This window comes from Centrocercus urophasianus, unplaced genomic scaffold (genome assembly GCF_019232065.1).
Source record: "Centrocercus urophasianus isolate 14NV4802_14NV808 unplaced genomic scaffold, USGS_Curo_1.0 seq_29, whole genome shotgun sequence".
NCBI lineage: Eukaryota > Metazoa > Chordata > Aves > Galliformes > Phasianidae > Centrocercus > Centrocercus urophasianus.
In genome coordinates this window covers 3,450,732-3,474,445 of record NW_024884855.1, presented here as the reverse complement: position 1 = coordinate 3,474,445, position 23,714 = coordinate 3,450,732, and the positions used below count along the sequence as shown (strand labels likewise).

Below are 23,714 nucleotides of genomic sequence, written 5' to 3'. Positions count from 1 at the left end.
ATATTCAGTACCAGCTGTTCATGTTAACCTGCACTGGGGGGAACAGGGAGGACGGCCTGGCTGTACCAGCTGAAGCTGGGAGACCAAGGCATTGTAGAAAGGGCTCCCAGCAGTCAGCATTCAAAACTCCTGCAGGAAAACTTCAGCCAGGCTTCAGGGGCTCTTTCTCTCAGTTTGTTTCTCATCTGGTGGCATGAGGCAGATGATGACCTATTGGCAGTGGCAGTACGTGCAACAAACCTGGTTTTGGTCCTTCACAGGGTGTTTTGCATAGGTTTTTGCAAACAGGAAACAACTGTGAAGTAATGCAATAGCTAGCTGCATCACATTTGTGTACATACAAAGCAGCAGCTATTAGGCTGTGGTTCTCTTTAGAGACATTTCTCATAATACTAATGGGTCTGGTCCAGCATCTGCTTTCATTAAAATGGTCAAGCCTGAATTACATTATGGAAGTGTGCATATGAGAAGTGGATTAGGCTAGAACTTTCCAATGAGAGCATCACAGCATCCACCATCTCTTTTGCAAGCCCTTTGAACTTAATGCTTCTTTTTATTTCTTTTTAAGCTTTGAACAATCATGCAAAACTGAAATGGGAAGCATTAAATTAAGTAACTTTGTTGTACATACAGGAAACACAGAACAGATCTGCTTAAAATAATTTATTTGCCAAGATGACAGTGTTAGAATTTTTTCATGATGAGATTTTTATTCTCTTTCTCCCAACTAAACCATTCCCAGAAGAGATTAATTTCCAAATGCCAGATAGGAGAAGTAGTATTAACAGTTACTCTGATTGCCATGCTTCAATGTCAATTTTAATAGAAATATCTATCATTTATTGTAGCACTAAAAAAATCTCACGTACCCATATTCTTACCAGGAATAGTGTAATAAGTGACAAAACCGTATTCTGTTGCTGCACTCATGTTGTTTTAGCATTGGGTTTCCTTTTTTTCCACGGTAGATTTAAAATAGTCTGCAAAAAGCAGAGGGTCCATTAGCTGTACCTGCAGCTGGCAGTGCAGGCTGTGCTGAGGAGGCAACGAGCATCAGGTGGCCCAGCCCTCCCAGTGCTGACAGGCCCCACGCTGCTGACTGTGCCCTAAAACATGAGAAAGCTCAGGGACTTCAGGCTCAGTTCTGCCTTCCCACCCCCAGGAAAAAAAAATAAATAGTACAACATATCTTTTACTCTGGTGTCTTAAAATTCGTGTCTTCATAGCACAAGGTTATTTATACATGTTTTTAAAAAGCCTTCACAATGTTTATTTTTAAATAGCAGCTTCAAAGCCAAAACAAGGCATAAAAGCCTTGCAGGCCAACTTTAAGGCCATAAATCATCAACAGGCAGATTAATGGGGGGGACGAGGGGGGAGTACAGTGTAATTAATTAGAAAAGTTAGTTTAAAGTGAGGGAAAGAAGGAAAAAACAAGACAAAAAACTAAGTTCATTTTTCCCTGCACAGACTTACAAAACATGCTGTCAGGTGTATCTGAAACAATGCAACAATGTAACAGCATCACCCCTTTATTTTCCAGTAGCTCCTGTGACTTCAAGCACAGAGAGGTGAGGAATGAAGTTCTGCAGGTTAACCTGGCCAGAAATGTCTAGTTTTCTGAGTGAAATTAATTAGTGTTCCCAAAGTAATGCTCCATGGGGAAACACATGAGACACAGTGAAGTCACTTGGGCTGATGACTTTAAAAAAACAAGCAAACAAATAAAAAGAACAAAACCACAACTAACCAAAAAGTACTTCTGCTAATAGAAACTGTGGAAGGATGGTCCTTAAATGAGCTCTGCTCTATTAACCAGTCACCAAGGTTCTCTTGAGTTAAAACCCTTCCCTTTACACCTGCAAAGCACTGAGTATTTATGACCAATTACAAAAGCAACACAGGATGAAATGGTTTGAATTATTAAGCTGCCTTAACCATATGGTAAATGTGAAGTCTAAAAGAAAGTCTTTAATTAAAAAACAGCTCTTCACAGATTCTTCTTGTGTCCTGCGGGGACGTAACGCTGTGGCCTTCAGTTCTGGAGTCTGTGAAAATTTCATAATCGTTCCCACCCTGAAAAGAGAAAAGGTAAAAAGCAGAAGAGGATTTACTTAACATCATTTAACTTACTGTACAGTCGTAGTCTTGGGGGTGGAGAAAGAGTTTACATAGAAAATCCTGAGAAGAATATCCATTTTGCTCCAACTTAGAACGTTGCTAACAAATGACCACCAGGACACTATTAAAACTGCCTATTGTCAAGCTGAAGTGCAGGCTTGGTGTAACCAGTGCTTGTTACTAAGGTATCTACGTTTGGAACTGGTTACTGGTCAGAGAATACTGAGGAAAGGATTATAATTCCTGAAAGTAGCCAGCAGCAGCCCCGCATCTTTCTTGTAAATGTAAAAGCAAGTAGCACAACTGAACAGAACTTGCAGGCAAGATCTATTTGAAGTTTCAGACACCCTATTTATATTAATTTTTGAGAGACAGCAACTCTCAAAACATGCATATATACATGTATCTGTTCTAAATGCAATTCTTGTCAGGCATAAGGCAGTTGTCAGGAACCTACAGTACTTGCAGTTTAAAATAGCAGCCCTGAAACACGCACACAAAACAATATACTCACTGGCATAGTCTTATCTCCAAAGAAATAAATAGTCTTGTACCCATCTTCTGCAATGATTCCTAAGCAGTACCTCTTGTCCCAGCCATCTGGGAACACATCAAAGCTTATCTGGCCTCCTAAGAGAGACATGAAAGCTCTGTTATATTATAAGAACACATTTCTGACAACTGAGAAAGAACAAAACGGAGTACGACTTTTAGTAGAGGAAATTGTCAGACCCTGGACCTACTTCTTAACAGCACAGAAAATGTCCCAGAAGCTATGAGTTACTGTGATTGAGCAGAAATGCTAAGTCATGGCCTGAACCAGTGATTGAGCACCTGGTGGGAAGGCAGGGCCAACCCAGGGGAGCTCAGGTGCAGGCAATATACTGAGTAACAGAAGGGCTGGAGCCAGGATCCACCCCTTCCCAGACCTCATTTAAGGGCTGGCAGTGAAGATGAGAGTATCTCACTGGAGATCCCTGTACACCAGAGGCCTTCTGAAGATAAGCAGCTCTTTCCTTTGTTTCTGTGCCTGTTGCATTTGAGCAAGTCCTCACTTACTGCAGCCCGGGACCTTGCGACTGTGCTGTCACTGCTGTGCTTTCCATCATGTTACAGTGATTTTTCTGACTGTTTACCACTGAACAACTGTGAAAGTCTTGTAAGTTCCCAAATGCTACTGGATCTCAATTTGAGTATTTGACTAAATTTAACTCATCCTCAGTGTGGATGCTTCATATGGACATTGTTGTCTTGATACAAATAAGTCTTTCAGAACAGAAAGAGGACTAAACCAGCCCTTGGAATGCACCCTAATGGGACAGCTGTTCTTACCAACAGTATTGAGATCAGATCTGCATTTTTTTTTAGTGTCAGAGAGTAGGATAAACTGTCTCAGTCCCAAATTTGTGGACTTTACCAATACACAAATGTGCTTCCCAGTTCAAGGAGGTGCCAGAAACGTATTTACAGCAAGCTGCAGCAGGGTGTTTCATTTGTGCCTCAGTGTTTCAGCACACAGCAGTAATGGCACCCATAGCTTTTTATAACTGAGAAAAAGGCAAGAATTACTGTAATACAGTAGCAGGGAAAGGAAGAAATATATGTGGAAAATTAAGCCCCCCTTATTATCATCACTTCTTTCATTAAAAATAAAAAAAAGTCAAAGTTTAAAAATGAGCAGAATCAGTCACAGGTAACATTAAAATATACTGAACTGATGATAAGAAACGAAGTTCCCTTTGGTAAAATGTTCCAAATGAAAGCCATGGGGAGGGGGGGGAGGAGGAGAGAAGGGGTGGGGAGAGCAGGTTGATTTGCATGCAATGGGAGGATGGTGTTTCAAATGGAATTATTTCAAATGTGATACCTATAGAAAATGTGAGGCCTTTTCCTGCAAATTCTCTTCGTAAATCAGCTACAAATTTTTCTCTTATATGCTCCTTCTGTTTAAAAAAAAAGAAAAAAAAAAGAAAAAAGAAAAACAGAAGAGATCAGCTACGTGCTGTGTTAATTCAGCAATAAAAATTCAGCAAAAAAACCCCCCACAAAACGTCCAAAGCTTTGGGTACCAGGACTGCTTTAAAAGGCTTGAAAGAGTGGGAAAGGAGGAGCTGAGCAGGATGGATATACTAAAGAGCACTGCAGATAAAGAAAGAAACGTGAGCCAAGCCTGCCCCTTACCCAAGTAATCAGTTAATTATTCCACAAAAAACCAAACTACTGTATCTATTTCCTGAGGTCTGAAGAAAGAAATTAGTTAAACAAACCAGCATCATACTTTTCCAGTATTTCATTTTAGAGGATTTTTTTTTTAAAGCAATTTCTGGCTGTTGCTGCTTCTGCCAGAACTCGGATATTTTTCGAGAGCTGTGCCTCACCTTATCGAGTTCATAGAACTCAATTCGTTCTTCCTGGCTACAGCTTCTGCCAATGGGGGACACATTTAACATCCCATTTCGGAATTCAATAAAAGTCCCCCTGAAAGAGAATTAACAAGGCAGGAAACAGATGAAACAATGTTCAAAATACCGAAAGCAACAATCAGGCTTTCTTTAATTCTAAAGACAGTGGGAATCAGATGTATCCTTCAGCACCGCCTTGTATCTAAAAAATGGGTAGAAAGAAGTAGTGCTGACACCAAGGTGTCTGCAGGACTTGTATTTTATGAATGGTAAGTGGATGATGTGGTTTTAAAAGCATGACTGAAGTCCCGTCAGTGTGACTATCCGGCCCTAGCAGCTGTTCTGCCTGCTTTTGGATGGAATTTTGAGATCGTGCGAATCTTGGCGATGTTTCTGGCTGGTCTGAAGTTGTGTTTGTTCTTTCCTATGGTGTCTGCTTTGCACATTTATGCTCAACACTCTTAGATGGTGCCTTGAGATGCATCTATGCACATACCTTTTTTTTGGCAGTTTAATCTTGGCAATGTAACTCAGGCAGTAGTTGATAAGATCTTGCAGCACATCCTCACCCAGGTGACCCTGAATGTTCTAAACAAAATAAATGCCCATTTAACCAAGTATCCAGAACTGGAGCTCCTCAAAACAGTTTACATGGAGAACACAGCTGCTGGATAATCAGTTGATGTTACAACAGAGTGATGGCCTTTCCATAAGCACCTCTCCATTAATGCCCAGGTGATACTAATTAAAGGCTCCCACTTTTTTTTTTCTGAACCATGAAACCAAACTCTCATTTAAATGTTCCCTTTAAATATGTGAGCTAAAACGAAACCACAACAGGCAGGACACTGGAAACAAACGTTGCATTAATAGCTGTTGCAGTCTCACCCCTACCTGCTTGCTGAAGAACTTCCCATCTTTGTATGCCACGAGGCCATTCTCCGGAAACACGTAGTCAAACTTTTCAACCACTGCAACCAAACAGAAAGACGGCAATAGCAGGAACTGCCCGCGTGTTTAAACGTGCAGTTCCCTTAAGCGTTACGTAGCTTAAAGCATCGAACAGGACTGCAGTCCGTGCTTTCCTCACGCAGCCATCCGGCCCTTACCGTCATCGCCGAGCTGCTCCTTGATCTTCTCGAAATCGGAACCGCCGACAACGCCCACCTTCACCTTCTGACGCAACCTCTGCAAGAACTCCGCCATTTCCGCCGTGATTTTCTACGGTCCAAAATGAGACGGTGCACAGACGTCACCATTCCATGGAGTTGCAGGGGCTCGCCGCCGCAGCCCCGTGCACAGCTATGGGCACAGACCGACAGCCCCGTGCACAGCCGCGGGCACAGCTGGGGGAAAGCAGCCCCGACCGCCCCGTGCACAGGCGCTGCCCCCCTTGGCCCCAGCACGGCCCGGCCCGCCTCGGGGAGCAGCGCGCAGCCCTGAGCGCCCCCCCGCCTCCACTCGCCTGCCGCGGCGCCGTGAGGGTCCCGTCCACGTCGAAGAGGCACAGCGCCCCGCGCTGCGGAGGCGCCATAGCGGCTGGGAGCGGCGGCACCGCGCGGTGCCTGCCGGGAAGGGGCGGTGTCGTGCCGGCGGCGGCGTGGCCGTGCTCACGGACGGCGGGGCCATGGCGATGGTGAGCGCGGCGTGGCGTGGCGTGGGGAGAGGCCGCCCTGCTTGGGGTCCGGCCCGGGGTCCTCGTTTGGGCGCGGCGGTCGCCTCAGCGGGGAAGGGAGGAGTGCCGTGTCGGGAAAGCCACGTGTCTCGGTGCGCCGGGACCGAGAGCGTGCGGGGAGGTCGGGCCCGGCGAGGTGGTTCTTGGTCGCCTGCGCCGGAACCTCGTGTCCTAAGGGCTCCATCCGCGGGAGCCCCGCCCCGCGCTGCTGTTGGATTCTGTTATGAATGGGGCCCGTATTTCCCTGCGATTTTTCTGAGGTTTCCGTTATTTAACGCGTTCGCCGCCCCGCGTGCCGTGTGAGAGCCGTGCTCGGTGCTTTTTTCCGCGCTGCTTTTTTCCGCTTTTTTCCGCAACAAACAATGGAGACCGATGCCGTCATTTCGCTGTGCCCGCAGGTGCGGCTGTGCTGCGTTATGAGCGGCGGCCCGGCTCCGTCCTTGGGGAAATTCCTGCGCTGGGAGTTGCGGAGGACGGCGTGGACGAAGGAAGCTGCCGGCCCGCCCCGCTCGCTCGGTACGTCTGTGTGTCTGCGGTCTCACTGTGCTCCTCCTGACGTGGCCCCGCAGAAGGCTGGAGATGGGAAAAGCGAGGAGTTCGACGTGGTGTACCGGTTCCCGGGCATCAAGTACTGCCGCGTGCTGTCCAGGCTGAAGCTGCTGCAGACCGCGACCACCCTGCTGGTGCTGCCGCCCGTCTGTTACCTGCACCTGCAGCAGCAGCTGCCCCAGGCCGTGCTGCTCTACACGGCCGGCATCGCACTCTTTGCTGGAGTGATGCTGTACGGGATGAGCTATTTTTTCCGACGAATTATCGGATTGATCTACTTAAGTCGATCAGGAAGAACTGTCAAAGTGGCCCACTTGACGTTCTGGGGGAGGCGCAATGATATTTGCTGTCCCATGGAGAAGGTGATGACTTTGGATGAGGTCGGGGATGCCAGAGGGGAGCTGCTGCTGCGGTTCAGGCGCTATGACAGCACAGAGATCTTGTATTTCACGATCAAATACGGCCAGATTGTGGACAGACAGAAGTTTCTGCAAATATTTGGAGAGCTGCAGTGATGGGGCAGCAGAGTGCTGCTGGTGTTGCTTGTTGCGTTGTTACCTGTGTGGATTCTTGCGTGACGGCTGTCTGTATACAGACATTTGTGGAGGCAGCTCTTTGTAGGAATTTATTTGATATGCTCTGATGATTGGGTGTAGGCACACTAGGAGTAAAATGAAGAGCCTCGGAGAAGTCCAATTATAAATATTTTATTTAAGAATACTGATTACACGAGACGTCATTCCGTTATGAATTTGTGTACAATTACTAGTTCCACCATGAAGTGTACTTAAGTATTGGTTTAAACATTTATTTGGCACTGTCCACGGTATGCTGTAAACAATATTAACTTCATGTGCTTCAGCTGCAGTGCTTTCTATGTGTTCTCTAACGTGATCTCGTCGGCACGTTGTACACAATTTTACAGTTAGTGAGTGTCGGTAAAAATTATAAAAACATCTAGAGTGCTCATCATAAAAGAGAAGATGTGCTAAGACTTCAACTTACTGGACCGTTGTTTCTGTAAAAGCACAAGACTTGCTAGGAGGCTAAAACTACTGTACTGATATGTCAAACTACCTAATTCCCAGAATGTGGTCAAACGCAGTTCTCAGTTTGACTTTCCTGTCGGTGATAAAACTCTTATGAGGACAGTGATCACAGCAGCCCCCCAGACCCTTCTCCAGATTTCAACCACCTCTGTTCGAAAACCTGCTCAGAGTCTGACCGGCTGGTACAGGAATTCTGGTTGCTGCAGGGAGATTTATAGAAATCCCATTATTTTTAAGCTAATGGAAGAGAGTTTTGTTGAGTTGTCCAATACCAGAACTCAATAAAGAAAATGGGAAAACCACGATTAAAACTTAGCAAGGTAAGAAACCTTTCACAGCTTGGCAGCACTTTTTTAAGCACAATTTTAAGTATAAATCCTTTTCACTGCGCTGTCTTTACTGTATAACTAAAGACTTGCTAATGGGGCGACTGTAGTGTCAAATGTGGTCCCTTTTTTTTGGCGCTTAACATAAAAAAAGTTCAACCTGGTAAGGAAAAGCCAGGCGCCAAGAAAACGAACTGGAAAACGTATCAGAACTAATTTGGATCATCCTGAAGCAAACAGCAAAGAGTTCACAGTAAAGAGATGTCCAGAACAACTACAACACAACAGAGCGTTGACATGTTTTGATTCTGTGGCTTTCCAGAAGACCTCTGTAAACTATTAGAGCAGAAATACGTTGCAGCTGGGACTATTCACTGCTGCTGTGCGTCCACACGACAGTGGCTCTCGTGTTGCACAGTCAAGCAATTCTGCTGTAGTTTTACAAGACTGTCAAGTAGCAAAGTAGAACTCGTAACAGCTAAAGTTAATGGCTGTCATGGTGCCTTCTGGGCAAATGGGAAAATAATCCTAACTATAAGATCACTGACAGAGGTGGAAATGATGTGCTGAGCACGATTCTCTAAGCTTTGTCAAATTAGAAACGTTTCAGTATAGCTTTTTCTGTACAGTTCTGATTGTAAGAGAAGGCAAAAGTTTAAACCTCTAGGGCAAGGACAGTGATTCAGTTCTGCTCAGCCTCGCACACGTGGCTGTGCATTACGCCTCTGAAGTGGTACCTGTAGGCTGATGGATGAGTAGAGCAGTTCTGTGATCCACATGGTATGGCAGACCAGTGATTAGGGGAATAAAGCTGGCAATTATTCTGTTAAATACTGTACTTGGCAGCGGTGGAAAGCAGAGCTTTCCTTGAAATGCCTTTTATTCTGTCTGTCATTAGAGTGGCTCTTTCTGCATAGCAGGCATTCGTAAGTGCATTTAAGTGTTAGGCCTTACTTGCTGCTGCTTCTGGACACAAGTAAAACTGCTGGGATTATCTGTGAAGATGGACTGTTCCAGGTCCTACTGAGACAAATCAAGCAGTCAGGGCCGCAGGCGGAGGGAGAGCTCTGCCGTTTGTGCGGCCTGCAGATGGAGGGCTGCAGCCTCGAGGGGCGCAGCGCAGGAGCACTGCGGGCACCTGCTGGCGAGCAGAACCAGGGCTCTGCCTGTGCTATTTTGCATGGAGCAGCTTGCCTGGGGCAGGATTACAGACGGAACGCAAACCTCGGTTTATGACTTTACACTTATCTTGTAAGTGGAGAAGACGTGAATTAATGCAAACTACTTTCGTAATCAGTTAGTTGTTCCGTGCGAGAGAACTGCTTTTTACTTGAAGTTTGCCAAGATGTCGCTGAAAATGTTCAGAAAGAGGTGAGCGTGGTGGTCCTTGAAGATCAGTGTTGGACGGAAACGGATCGATCTGTCACCGCAGCCTCCCAGCACAACACCTGCGGGAAGAACACTCCTTCAGTCATCACTGCCCGACATCCAGCAAATGCAGGTCGTGCCTCACTGAGGAGGGTCAGTAAAAGCTTCCCCCCGCTCACTGCTAGTCCTACAACCACAAAGCACAGCAGCAGTAATGCAGAGGCCTCTGGCTTCACAGCAACTCGAAAGAACACTCTGTGAAACGCTTGAGATGTCGGAACAGCTCCCTGCAGCACGGCACTCCAAACCATGGCTGGAAAGCTGCAGTGCTCTATGGGTTAAGTGTCTCCGTCATGAAACTAACAGGCTTCTTTACACTTTTGTTTTTAAACAACTTTGTTTTTAATGATAAAAATGTTAGATATCTCAGTGCTGGCAGTGCTGCACTACTTTAAGTACACGGTATTTTTTTTTTTTTAAAGGTTGCGGCCCATGAAAACCTGTTCTGTTGAGCTGAGCTTTCCTCGCCTCCAAGCACAGCCTTGGTGCGCCGTGAAGCAAATGGCTTACCTTTTCTCCCTGCTGGCTTTCAAAAACAAAACATATCAATGTCTTACCAGTGGCTAGATGTACCGTACGGGCTTCTTTCAAGATACGTGAGCTACAGCAAAAACAGCTGCAAACCGAGGGCCCGCAGTTAAACGCAAAGATGGGCTTCAGATCACGAGGTTCCCCGCCTAAAACCTGGGCTTGCCTACAGCTGGGTGAAGTTCTGCACTAACAGAAGCATGTAGCTGTACATCCATGCCTGCTTTAGGCAACTCAATGTATATTTTATTCTGAGGTATTCTGTAGAATTTCTATTCTCCCTGAGTTTTCCTGTGTGACAGTTATGTTAACATTAATTTTACTGATGCATTTCTAGAAGTGAGCCTCATCTGGATCCACCTTTGTTCACAGCTGAGGAATACTGAAGTGAGGTTCTAAAAACAATGCTCTGCACAGGTCTCCCTAAGTAGCATCAGACCTGAGGAGGCAGTAATTGTGCACCTATGTGCAACTGACTCGTTCAGATAAATACTTAAAAGAGATAGGTCTACTCCCAGAGAAGCCTCCATAGGGTTTGTTTGTAATTCACTTTTGTCTTTGGATATTTTCGTATGCATGCATGAGATAAAAGAAAAAACTCGAAGCATTACACACATCCTGCCGTTTGCCACTTGAAACTTCATCCGCGCATAAACTTCCTTACCTTTGTTTCTTGCAATTGTAATTAACTTGTTTCTAGTTGCATCATTTGGAGTGTCAAACGAACAGAACGTTCCTCTTCCTCTCGCTCTGCTGATAAGATGGGGGTAGCGAGCCTGCAGAGAGTGAAGGACGTATGCACGGCAGCTCATATCCCCTCACTCTGTTCCCTCCCAGCTCCTCCAGCCCTTTGCTGAGAATGGCTTCAGCTCTGTACAACACTGCTTAGCAGCAGCTGTAAATATTGATGTCTTTTTAACATTGTATTTCTCCTAGAACCAAAAATGTGGCATCACAGCCTCACGTATTTTGGAGGTCACCCTTCACTTTGGATTAAGCTCTATAAAAACTACATTAAGTCATTAAAGGAAAGTTTACTTGAGCTGTAACCAGGACGCGTTTGCTCAGGCTTACACTGAAGTCTCTGCACCACTGTGTTACCATCACAGTGTGCTGCCCAGCTGGAGTTCCTCAGTCCGCATATTAGAAACTGGATGAGGTCAGACCCTAGCTGTTCTGTGAATTTCTCCTCCTTATCTACAGATAACCCTTAAAAATGCTTACCTGTAAATCCAGAAGGCCAGTCAGTAGTGCTTTTCCTGCATGGGCTGCGTTGTTTATAAGGTCTTCTCTTTTAATAACCCTAATGACTTCGGCAAGCATAAGGTTCTTGGATGGATCTCCAAGCCAGGTGTTAAAAATCCGATAGGGCTTGGGAAAGAGTGGAAAGAGAGTTGTGCAACAAGTGAACAGGCAAGTCACTTAATAGTCACTAATAATAAAGCAAGCAAGCCAGCACACTGATCACGTACGGTACATGAAAAAGCATGCACTAATCTCATAAAGTCCCCTAAGCTGCCTGCTCAGCATAAAGAAAGAGCTACTACTTTATGCTGTGAATTTAGCATGTTTTGTTTTGCTGCTCAGTCAAGTCACAGAAACAAGGCTACAGAATATGTTGAATTCAGTGTTGTTGTCTGTATGCGTTTGGCATTCAAGCTTTACCTTCTTTGTTAATTTAGTTTTTTTCATTTCATTTTCATTTAAAGTGGTATTACTATGAAGAGTAAGTCTGGATAACAGAGTTTGCACTGCTTGCATAAAAGCTCTGAAAATGCCAAGCCCTTCAGAAAAAGGTGCTGCTTTTGAACCAAAGTTCATTAGCCTGCACCCAGTTCTCTGCTCTCTCCCGTCAGTGCTGTGAGTGACTGGCAGCAATCAGAATAACGGAGTGAAAGTAAAGATGTCTCCTATAAGCACGAGGCAAGCGTCTCTGGGACAGCAGCTGAACCTGCAGCACCAATGAAAGCTTGTCTCTTCCACAGACGTGTCAGGTGCTCATAAGGGATCTTGGCAATTAGCACAAAGTTTCATTGAAAGTCTTACAGCATTTGGCCTGAACTCCTCTTTGTGGAAAAATCCTCCCGTCATCATCTTCTTACTGAACGTTACGACATCGGCTGGATCATCCAGGCCCCAGTGCTCGTGTGCCCAGAATTTTCCTGTGCAGCCACCTCCTGTCTGCACCTCATCCACCAAGAACGCACAGCCATGCTGCAGAGATTTAAGAGAAAAGCACAGGAGTCAGCATTTCCAAAATAAAAATACCTCCCTCAATGAATAGATGCATACAAGCCAATGACATTATGTTTCTCCTTCCTCTGCCCTCACTGCTTCAAATCTCGTCTTCAACCTGAAACCAGTGCTGTTGTATTTCCTAGCCAGACTTTCAACTCACGGTGCGTTGGATTTCACAATTATTCACCTATTCTCTGTGAGCACACAAAAGCTTCTCCCATAGATGTCTGAGGGGAACAAAAAGCATGAAGTAGGTCTTACTGAAGGCCAGTACTTACCGAAGGCTTCTAAATACATAACTGCTGTGTTCCGGTTATGAAGGCATCTATCTTTATCCTTGTTTTCTTGGAACATCTGTCCTTATCCGTGGATTTGATTTGTTTTTAACTTCAACATAAGTAGAAACGCAAGTATGCCAGCCATACCCAAACCACCTGTTCTAAAGTTGTTTAAACCCCTCAACAATTGAGGAGTCCACCAACTGTGTGCCCAGTGTAAGAGACGACGCTGTGCTGACCATAGGAGTTGTTTGTATGGATACGTGTACGTAACTAGCCCAGCTGCTAATGAAGAGGCTTGTGACATTCCAGGGAGAGGAAGGCCTCTGGAGACAGGAACAAACGATGCACGTTTAGCTGCTGCTGTGCGAGCAGTGAAACCCTTGATTACCTTTCTGGCGATATCTCGTAGCTTTCTGAAGAAGTCATCTGAGGCATGGTTGTCTCCACCCTCTGACTGTATTGGTTCTATAATGATTCCAGCCACAATCTTCTTTTTTTTCCTGTACTTGACAATCAGATCTTCCACCTGCAAATCAATTCATGTTACATTTTCTTCTCATGACCTTCTCGTATTTCTTCCCAGAAAGGTTAAAGCTCAGCACCAGCACTTCAACCTTTTATAGCCATTCCTGGCTATAAAAGTTCTGGCAGGAACCACAAGAAATCTGTAAGTATCTGGGATTTAACTGCCTTCTTGTTCGTAATTTTTGGTGAAGTTCAAACCACAGTCTGAACCAAACTGTAAGCAAGTTGTTTAATTCTCCACAGTGTAAAAAGTACAGCAAATTTCAGCTGAAAGTATTGTTGAAACCGCTACAGTTTGCTCTGCTGTTGCTGCCATTCCATCTCAGATTTAAAACATGTAGCACAGAACAAATCTCATCTGACGCATGAATGAAGGCAATCTCCTAAATTCACATTTTTTGTTCACTTTGCGCGCTTTTAAGTTTATCTGATGAAGCACTGCAGAAATTCTGTTGCTGATAAGGGGCTTACAGAGGAGTTTTAATTAACCTTGTACAGCCAGTCATTAGGATTATTGGTGTCAGTTGTACTTCAAATATCCCTTCACACCTTCCAGGACCCACAGCCTCTGTAGGCTGCATAAAGCAGTTCTTTCCCAAGAGTGCCAGTAAGCAACTTCAAAGACTTCCAAGAGAGCATTCAGCTTGCTTTTTTTTTTTTTTTTTTCTTTTTAATATGGCTGAATTTTGTGGCTTTATATAAAAAGACACAAAAAAAAAACCACCCCAAATAAGCTACTATCACAGGGCAGCAATTGGCTATGCTTCCAGTTTCCCCTCCTGTGCTCAGGAAGGCACGCAATGTGCCTGCTCCTTCCCTGCAGCTGTCAGAGGATCTTTTTTTTTTTATGTCTTTTTTTTTAATGCACAAAGACTAACACAGAAAAGCTGAACAAACTGAAATACTGGTACAGGTCTTCTGTGCAAAGCGTTACACACACCACGCTCTCTTTCCAAAATCTGGCAGACCAGTTCATCTGGACTTAAGGAGCTGCTTCTGCACCTGAACTTTCGGGTTGGTACAACGCAATGACAGCAGACTGGCTGCTCTTGTGTAAAGCAGGGCCAAACTGCTAACTGTAAACAACAGTGAATGCTGTTTTAATCACAAGCTGTTCCAATCCCCGAAAACATTCCTTTAGTGAAAAACAACTAAACCTACTAACACCATTCATCGTTTCCAAACAAAATTAACAGAAAGCTGCCAGTGAATTTGTTACCTCCTCTAAACAACGGGCTTCTTCCTGTTGATTCTCTTTCACAAACTCTTCCAGAGGGTACTTTAGTCTTGGAAATGGAGCGATAGGCCAGTCCAGCGAGGGGATGTCCAGTTTGTGAATTGCTTTAGAGTGAGTTGTAGCTAAGCAACCTAAGCCCAAAATAACAAGAATTAGAGTGATATCTGACATGGAACTGTACAGGAAAAAAGCTACAAGAGGTGAAAAATTGCTTGACGTCAGGACTTTCTGAATTGCTCCATGTTTTCCTTTCCTGAAATACTGAGTAATAGGATTTATTCAAGGCAGAGTGCGGTACCTCTAAGCATCCATTTCCATATGCACTGTTCCAGAAGGACAGGAGGACCTCTGTCACTGAACAGCAGTGCTGGGTAGACGGGTTTCACTCAGTGGAAGAAAATCAGCCATGGAGCTCTGAATTACAGTCCTAATGAGAGGCTAATGAGTTTGTGTCTGGGACTGAGCTGATATAAAATGTTAACCAGGAGTGTCAGCTTTTTGTGCTGTGGCAATTTCACCCCAGGAGCTAGATTGCTAGTACATGTAGGAAACCCTGAATTCAAAAATAAGGGATTTCATATTCAGAAGATTTGAGATTAAATCCCACTGTCACTTGAGGATGGTTTCAGTACTGGAGGGGCTTCTAAGGCCTGTAGGCCTGCATCTGCTCTGCTGGCACTGCTTGTCTCTGAGCAGCCGACAGCAGCTCACTGCGGGGCTGGGGAGGAGGCATGGGACAGGGCAGGGCAGTTCTTACCGAAGGTCCTTCCGTGGAAGCCACCCATGAAGGAGAGCATGGCATAGTCGGGGCAGCCGGGGGGCTGGAAGCAAAGCACACAGGTCAGCACAAAGATGCCAGAGCTGAGCTGCTGCCCACAGCCTTCCTCCCTGGGCAGCAGCCACCAAAGATGGTTACGTTGGCACATTTAAGAAGCACGTGTCATCCCCCGAGAGCTGCCTGAACTCTAAGATTATATCATAGCATTAATGAATATTTGGCAATTAACACTGGCAATAGTATTGCTTTACAACAGCAGATCATTCAATGCAATCAGCCCTTTCTGGCACAAACAACTGCCTGTGCACTGTGTACCCATGTGTGGGGGTGGTGAGGCCTCTGAGCAGAGGTGGGGCTGCAGTCCTGAGAGCTGAGCCCCGCAGTGCTGCTGGGGAGCAGGTTTCAGAACGGGCAAAAGGGGGCTGTGGTGAGGGAAAAGCGACGCAGAGCAGATCACACTGCCCAGCCCTGAAAGGAAACTGCAGCCTGTGGAGAACCCACACCACAGCAGTTTTATGCTGAGGGACTGCAGCCCACGGAGGACCTGCACAGGGCAGGGGAAATGTGCAAGGAGAAAGGAATGGCTGACAGGAAGAGTTATGGACTGACTGCTGAGCCTGGTAAAGGGACGGCGGGGCCACGGGCACCACATCGGATTCCCTAAGAGCTGATAAGCAACTTCTTTATATTCTACAGACCGCCTTGATAGCAGGCAGAGATACCAAAGCAGTGAGCGAGAGCTGCCTGCTACGTTATGTCCGAGTGTCTGCACCTGGGGCACCTCAGAACAGCACACAGCTTTGATGTGCTGCACCATGAATGAAAGAGGAACCATGAGAAAAAAACACGTAACTGCATACTGCCTGCAGTTCACAAGAAGGATGTACTTCAGCTAACCCCAGCCACTCCAAAGGTACAGATTACCTTTCTTGGTGTTTCTCTCTTACCCTAGGAACGAAAGGCTTACCACCACTTACACACTCTTTAGACCTTTGGTCTAAGCTATGTGCTCAAGGATCCAACATTTGTAACCCCCCCAGAAAAAGGCGTAAGTTGCTCTGAAAATTTCCCACCCTCAAACTTTAAAGAAAACTTGATTTGCTCAAATGTGAACCTCAATTTTTAGAAAGCTAAACCTGGCCAAAAGGTGACCATCAGTTCCACAAGTCTTTGGTCGTCAGAAAATTCCTCCTCCTGCAGGCCATTAGGTGCCATTCCTTCATTAGGATGGGCACAACCATCTCTCTGGACAGACCGTGAGCAACACCAGAGAACTTTAATTCCAAAGACAAACCCTTCTCATTTTTAAAGCTAAATGAAGTCAGTAATCTCATGCAAATGAACTGGAGTGCTTTTCACTAGAGAAGTGACAATGGGCCTGAGACCAGCAGGTTACATGCATCTCAAAGAAGAGATCAAATATGCAGTTTTCTGCTATTGCAGCGAATTAAGATTTGTGCCTGGCATGAGTAAGACCACCTCAGCTGAAAGCTGAGTAGGACTTCAGAGGTTTTTCTGCTGTATCTCTGTTTTCTCATCCCACCTGTTATCAGTTGAATTTTAACTACCCTCCTGATTAGTTTTAAGCCGTAAGATCACAGCTTCTGGAAAAATGAAAAGGACAGTCAATATTACATGCAAAAACATGCTTATATTAATAATCCCTACGGGCCCATCCATCATCTAATTCCCTTTCTTGGTATTTCATGAAAAAAGGAAGATCTTCCCAAGATCCGCTGTGTGGACAGATGCAGAAGAACACGACCAGCAGGTCTTGGTATTTTTGTTGGAAGCAGTTTGTCTTTCCCCATTCTTTAAGTTTACAAAATTGAGATTCCACTTCAGAGACAGGAAAACCAATTCTTCCTCCCAGTCTTTTCTTAGAAACCCAAGCCAGTGCTACATCTGTATAGTAAAAAAAACCAAAAACCCACGTTACCTGGTTAATCATGCATGATTCCAGTTCCTCTTTTGTGACATTATTACGGCCCCTCTCCTTGTTCTGCAAATAAACAAAACAAAAACAAGCAGCTACCAACAGTTTTCCTTTAGTTGTAATCAATGAATTTATACCTGAGTTACAAGTTACTAGTTTTGTTATTCTAAACTAGAGGCAGTGAAGGCCGTGGTTCCTATGGCTGCAATGTGCATTTTGTAAGACAAACTGTTTTAGGTAATTGTCAGTTTAAGATGTTGGCCCTAATAATGTACAAATAGGCAAAGCCAGTCTGTCCACTCACTCCTACACGTTAGGGGAAAGAAGACTGCTGTTGGAGAGGCTGTTCCCAAGGAATACATGACCTTCCTTGGGTTTTAGGTTAAACCATTTCTGGAAGAAGAAATAGATCACACTGTGTGGTGAACAAAGAATAAGCACAAATACCACATACATTTTCTTTCTTTCCTTTACTTCTTAATTTCTGAAATTGTATCAATTAGAAATTGAAAGCTCAGAAGAAGGCTTTTTCATAAAGAACCTATATTAAGGTGAATATAAATAACATCACACCTAGAGAGCCTCTGACCCTTACTTTGCTTTGTAACAGCAGTTATGTTGATGAATAAATAGATTTCCACATTCAAAACTACAAAACTACAACACTGTTAATATTTTACTCACTCTGTACCACATAAATATTAATTTAAATGCATTTTCATTTGAGCAGGATCCACAAGCCATGGTCATCACCTGTGGCAGACCCTTGGGAGCCACCTGTCAATAAAAAGGGAAAATCGCTTCAAAATACTGAGCTCAACTATAGTGGAAATTGAATGTAATGCAATTAGTCTCAAAGTAATGGGAAACCAGCCATGCTTGGGACGAGGAAAGCTGACTCCTACTGCAGCTGAAGAGGCTCAACACTTACGCTACCTCTTATGAAAGCACAGTGAACAGAAGTAAATGAAAAAGCATTCTGTCATCAATTCTTGAATCCACATTGAAAGCCGCAGTATCTGTGCTGAGAGCAGACATCACCTTTCCACACTGAAGCCTGGGGAAAAAGGTTCCATTTTGTCCCCTGCTGGTTCTGGTCTCTTGAAAGAGCTTCCCTCCGGCGGGAGGACAAACTGCTGACCCACGGTGTTCCCTATGAAGACCCCACATCTCCCCTTGACGTACCCATGTCCCTAAACACAGAATGCAGTAACTCATCACAGCCATCTCAGACTTACTGATAACAAAGATTCCTTCAGTCTTTCTGAAAAGTTCTCCGGAGGTAAAATCCCTAGGGCAGGTCTGTTGATAAAAGTGCTCTACAAAAACAAAGGAAGAGAAATTGTTAGCTTTCAGTATTATGTGGAAAATATCGTGCTGATATGGAGGCAGTTACATCTCATTCTTTTCACAAATAACAGCCATAAATTTGTACTGTTATGTTTCCTGGGCAGTAGTGGGCAGTGCAGCAAGGAGATCAGCGAGAAGCTACCTTGCATACTATTCTCCCCATAATCAGAAACATGCATTAAATCAAGCTCAAGAACACTGACTATGATGTATCCAGACAAGCTGGTGAAAATGCTTTTCAACTACATTCTGCTTTCATGAAGCCTGCTGACTTGTACTGGAAACACTCCAGTTAAATATTTCTTGTTCTGGTGCCTTTTGTTTGCACAGCCACCCTTCCCACTGCCTTACCTGGAATTTTAGGTACATTCTTTATTGTGCACTACAATAGAAGATTTCTAGCTTGTCAGCATCGTTTCCTCACCTCTTCTTTTCTCCTTTCCGTTTCCTGATTAAGGTCTGACCTGAATCAGGTGCTACTACTGCTGACATGGTCCCAATGGTTGCAACGTGACCTCTCCTAACATAGTGCTTGCACAGCTGAGCTTTGGTAACTCAAGTCTTTACGGGTCTCCAAGAAGGAACAGGCTACATCCCAAGCTTGTACAGTTTTCATCAGCCTTCCATCTTTTCTCACTACAGGTACTCATTTATTCAGACCACAGTAAGAGGTGTGAGTGGTCATACTGTAAAATCACAGCAAGCCTGGAGGCAACTCAGAGGCCCTCTACCCCAGCACTGCCCCAGCAGAGCCTTGCAGAGCAGGGCCCAGCCCCACAGGGCTTTGGGAGAGCTCCAAGGAGGAGACCCCACAGCCTCTGGGCAGCCTGTGCCAGGGCTCCGGCACCGCACAGCACAGCAGTGCTACCTGATGGGCAGAGGGAGCTGCTGTGCTCCGGGTTGTGCCCAGTGCCTCTGCTCCTGGCACTGGGCAGAGCTGCAAGGAGCCTGGCTGCACCTCCCTTTGGGTATTTATGGACATGGAAGAGATCCCTCTGAGCCTTCTTCTGCTGAACAGCCTCAGTACAGGTAGAATGTTTCAGCAGAACTCTGAGATAACCAAAAGTCACATAAGGCATAACAAAGTGTGAGCTAGGACACAGTAATTCATACAAGTGTACTAATTCCAAAACACTATTTGCTTCAACAGACTTAAGCTTAAAAAAAAAAAGTAATGCCTTTACTAGCAGATAACCACAAAGTTCTTGTTTAGTACCTACGAGAACTCTTACTTGACTTTTTACATCACTTTAGAAGGCAATTCTCATATAAAATTAAGAGATATGAGACCATAAATCTGTCATGAATTTGATTATGGGTTGTCACAGTCAATTGACAACATTTGCCATTAGGCAGAAAAGTCAATTTCTCTTTTGTTATTAATGAGATGCTCAGTACCAAGAGAAACGTAACACTGATATCAAGCTGCTGTGGTCTCAAATGAATGGTTGCATATTTTGTTCTTTATAGCCGGCTATAAGGAGGGTACATGGAGCATTACAGATAAACAAAAAAACATCTGTCCAAGAAAACACCAATCCTGTTGTTAACTATAATCAAGGGCCCTCCATTGATGCGTATTACTCAAAAAACATTAAGGCTGTTTTTTGAGTACTAAGGTTGGCACTGCAGTCAGACCCCAGCGTCTGCAGTGACGCTCCCCCAAGTTCTGCCCTTCCAGCTCTCCGGCCTCAGCGCCACAAAACTGCCCTGCAGAAATGACATTCTGCCTGTGCTGGGCTCAGAGCAAAGGCTGCCAGGAATGGGCAGTGCAGTCAGGGACAGACTGCCTTAGTGCCACCTTCTGCCCTTGATCAAACTGATGATCAGAACTGATGATCTGATTTTCAGAAACCAGAACAGGGTACCAGTGTTTTTCATGCAGGAGAGATGGGCCTGATATTCAGGCTGGCAGCCTTTTCCAGCTTAAAGATTAGCAACTGCCACCACACAATTGGTTTTTGTTTTGTTTAAAATCTGACTTTGCCTACTACTGTGTTAAACAAGGCACTGCCATCTCCAGAAATAACTTCATAACTCAATGAACTTAATATTAAGTAGAAATACCAGTGCTTCCACGTATCCAAATCTGCCTTCAGTAACTCTAGAATTTCTAGCCTTGACAGGAGACTTATTTTATTTTCAAATTCACATCCTGCGTTTCTGGGAAAGGCAGAGCTCCTCTCATCCTGAAGGACTGAGAACTATTAGCAAGCTGCTAAGAGGCCCAGGGAACCCAAACACCTGCGCTTCTCTCACATGTTGGCCTCAGCTTTGCTCTCCAGGACAGAGCCATGAGACTTCATGCAGGCAGCACAGCCAGGGGATCTGGTGGCGTGCAGCCAAAGGCCGTGCAGCTCAGGTCTGCATGGCTGCATTCTGCTACTCAGTGAAATCACAACTCTGTGCATAAACATCTCTGTATCGTGTACATAACTTGTGGTGTTTAAAAGTAAAGGGGTAAAATTAATGCAAACAAGCAAACCCACAAACTGATTACGGAACTCCTGTCCAAGAAATGAAAACACGAAGCCTCAATGAGAATGCAGCTTTTTTCCAAATACTGTCAGCACAGTGTTGAGGAAATAAGAAGGTATTTAATTTAAGAAGCAGTTACTTGGCCTTGAAATCATCCTGTTGCTGAACTCTTCAGTTTTCAAGCGCATGCCGGTGGTTTAGTCAACTTCATGCTTAGGAGATGAGAACCAAGAAACACCCCTCAAAAAAAAAAAACCCACAGAAAACCAAACCAAAACAAAGCAAAAAAAAACAACCCCTAAAATACATTAACAGACAGAGCATTCCAGATGTAAAGCACCATTTTCATATACAGAATACCACGCTCTGAAGGACTTGTGCTTGATTTCAGCCTCAAAAGCATCAGTCAAGAACATGGCTAAAATAATTAATTGGAAACTGTGAAGGGTGGTTTAAATTGGCTGCAAACATCCCAACTGCTTGCATTGACAAATGTTTCCTTATTGTAAAGCTTTGCATACTTTCTGATGTCTTCTTAAACACAACCAAGCTATCTTTATCTAATGAGAAATAAGACAAGCAGATCTTACCATACTTTCAAAGTGAGTCATTATGTGTTCATTATCAGCCTAAGAGAAATTGGAGAAGACTGCCACAAGGAGGGAGAGAATGCCTTCAAGTATGTTGGAATTCACTTACCAGGTTCTGTGGCTGCTGGAGAAGCTTTATCAGAGATGGATGGCTGTAACCTAATTAAAAAGAGAAAGAAAAGCTGTGTCTTGTTTATGTAAACTAATGTGGAGAGTGACCCAGAGAATAACTTTATTCAGACTTAAATTCTGTTTAACGTGTGTATGCTTCAACTATCAAGGATACGACTTCTTTTAAATAGGACAGTTCCCCTCTTTTACAAACTTGGTATCAGGTAACAGCACAGTGTATTTCAGTACATACAGTTATAAACCCAGAGAAAAAAAAAAAGAGATGAACATAACACTGATCTTCTGGCAGTTGAACATCACAGTTTCTATCTCGTGGCCTTTCTACGCAAGATGCTGTCAAACTTGCTGGGAAGTGCACGCACTGCGCGGCATGCTCTTTCCTAACCAGCTTTCTTATCTCCCTGTTTTCCTCTAACACACTTTTTGTTGGACAAAGATGCTTGTCCTTTTTACCTGTAACAGTTAAAATATTAAGGAGGCTTCAGATTTAACAAGGCAAAAGAGCTTAATTTATACTCATTGATGTTACATGAGATCCCCTGCTTGTTTACAGGTAAACCAACGGACCTGATGTAGAAAAGGTATTCAGCACAGAAAATTGTGTTTTAAACCCAATTTTTACATCTGAAATGTCAACGCCACAGACTTAACATAATCTTTTGAAACTCTCCTGCAGAAACAGTTGGAAACCTCATCTTCCCTACCGCTCAAGAAGCCATCCTGCTGTAATGTTATTACAAAAGCAAATCACGCCCCTGATTTCCCCATTCTAGTTGAATGACAACAGCCTTTATTATCCTGCCTGAGCAGCAGAGCATTCGGCTACAGCATTAACAAATCAATTATAAATTCCATCTTGAATATTTTAGTTCAAAACAGGAGAATATCCAGACTTTTTTAGCTGCGCATCATTCTGCAAGGTATCTGTTAAAATGATTATGAAGATGATACAAGTGGCTATTTGGACACAGGCAACTAAGCCTGCATTGCATCAGCTGCCATGGGACAGACAGACACAGCTGAGGGCTGCGGCGCTGAGAGCTGAAGCTGTGGCTGCAGCCCTGGGCACCCTGGAGAGCACAGCTTAGGAAATCTCAAATTACCCCTGTTATAAAACAACCACCAGCACCTAGGAAGCTTAAGCATTAACTCTGATACTGCTTGTAAAAAATTGTGGTTCTGTTGCTGGTGCTAAGTTAGCAGGAAGAACACAGAGACCTTTGTATCTTATGTTATGTAACACAAATCCAAGGTTTCCGTTACCCATGACCCATCTTCTCCCATCCCCACAAGACGACGCCTTCCTTTCCCTTCACTTTGTGCCCCACAGCTCTGTCTGCCTCCTCCAGCACTCTCTGTCCATCAGCACATCCTTGCCAAGGCACGGTAAGAAAGAATCCTTAAACCCTGCCTTTCTGAAGGAGCAGGAACGGAGAGATGCTGACCTGCTGTTTGGGTTTATATTAATAAATCTAACACTGGAAAGACCGGAATGGTTAATTATTATGTAACTATTGCAGACAAAAGTCAGACTGCTCCTGGGCTAAGACGGCAGACAGGAGCTTGTTTCATTGCCAAGGGCAGCACAATGGTTTATAGCTTTATGAATCCACTCTCCAGCACCTTTGAATCAGCAGTGACAGAGCTGGCTCTAAGAGAAGGGCACCTGCTCCATCACTGTACCTGTCTGTCTCCATCAGCACAGCAGAAAAGAACTCGTCCTCCAGGCTCACGGATGTGCCTGTTTGCAACGGGATCAAAACTGCTGAAAGAAAGAGATGGAGAAAGCCCTAAGAAATGAACCCCAGGCTGCTGCCAGCAACACCAAACTGCACCTCTGTGAATCTCCAAGAACAAAACAGGCCTCACCACCAATAAAAAAAAGATTACTTCATTTGGTACTGCAGGTGGCGTGCATGTCAACATGTCAATAGACCCCTCCAGGCATTTGGCTTCAGGGGGTTTCTATCTCAATTACACACATTAGACACAGGTTTAAAGGAACATGTGTTACAATCTCCCCCAAACTAGTTGGTTTAAAAAAAACAAGAGTTTTAAAACAGAAACTGCCCAGAACATCTTTGCCTGCAG

General features: G+C 44.5%; 3 protein-coding genes across 6 annotated transcripts in view; 1 reads left to right on the top strand and 2 right to left on the bottom strand.

Annotated features, from left to right (window-relative positions):
- Positions 1-648: 648 nt before the first annotated feature.
- Positions 649-6,073, bottom strand: PMM2 (phosphomannomutase 2). The gene is made up of 8 exons (XM_042827700.1): positions 5,989-6,073; positions 5,633-5,744; positions 5,418-5,494; positions 5,020-5,111; positions 4,500-4,599; positions 3,989-4,064; positions 2,636-2,751; positions 649-2,076 (listed from the first exon to the last, which is right to left on the bottom strand). The coding sequence occupies exons 1-8, from the start codon at positions 6,055-6,057 to the stop codon at positions 1,972-1,974; spliced, it is 747 nt and encodes a 248-aa protein (XP_042683634.1). The 5' UTR covers positions 6,058-6,073; the 3' UTR covers positions 649-1,971.
- Positions 6,074-6,128: 55 nt separating this feature from the next.
- Positions 6,129-7,608, top strand: TMEM186 (transmembrane protein 186). Its single transcript, XM_042828003.1, has 2 exons — positions 6,129-6,159; positions 6,597-7,608. The coding sequence occupies exons 1-2, from the start codon at positions 6,151-6,153 to the stop codon at positions 7,260-7,262; spliced, it is 675 nt and encodes a 224-aa protein (XP_042683937.1). The 5' UTR covers positions 6,129-6,150; the 3' UTR covers positions 7,263-7,608.
- ABAT (4-aminobutyrate aminotransferase) overlaps positions 7,439-23,714 on the bottom strand; it is a 39,653-nt gene continuing 23,377 nt past the window's right edge. For all 4 annotated transcript variants that reach the window (XM_042827999.1, XM_042828000.1, XM_042828001.1 and 1 more), the window contains 11 exons: positions 21,601-21,650; positions 18,312-18,392; positions 17,758-17,850; positions 17,077-17,139; positions 15,117-15,180; positions 14,342-14,490; positions 12,986-13,123; positions 12,125-12,292; positions 11,303-11,449; positions 10,743-10,854; positions 7,439-9,570 (listed from right to left, as the gene is read on the bottom strand). In XM_042827999.1, the coding sequence (XP_042683933.1) occupies positions 9,449-9,570; positions 10,743-10,854; positions 11,303-11,449; positions 12,125-12,292; positions 12,986-13,123; positions 14,342-14,490; positions 15,117-15,180; positions 17,077-17,139; positions 17,758-17,850; positions 18,312-18,392; positions 21,601-21,650 (1,187 nt within the window). In that variant the 3' untranslated portion in view covers positions 7,439-9,448. The remainder of the gene's footprint in view (positions 9,571-10,742; positions 10,855-11,302; positions 11,450-12,124; positions 12,293-12,985; positions 13,124-14,341; positions 14,491-15,116; positions 15,181-17,076; positions 17,140-17,757; positions 17,851-18,311; positions 18,393-21,600; positions 21,651-23,714) is intronic.

Coding starts and splice junctions, on each gene's coding strand:
- PMM2 (XM_042827700.1), bottom strand. CDS start 6,057: ATGGCGCCTCCGCAGCGCGGGGCGCTGTGCCTCTTCGACGTGGACGGG. Junction 5,112..5,417: donor GGAAGTTCTTCAGCAAGCAG/GTAGGGGTGAGA, acceptor TATTTTGTTTAG/AACATTCAGGGTCACCTGGG. Junction 2,077..2,635: donor TTGGAGATAAGACTATGCCA/GTGAGTATATTG, acceptor TTCTCTTTTCAG/GGTGGGAACGATTATGAAAT.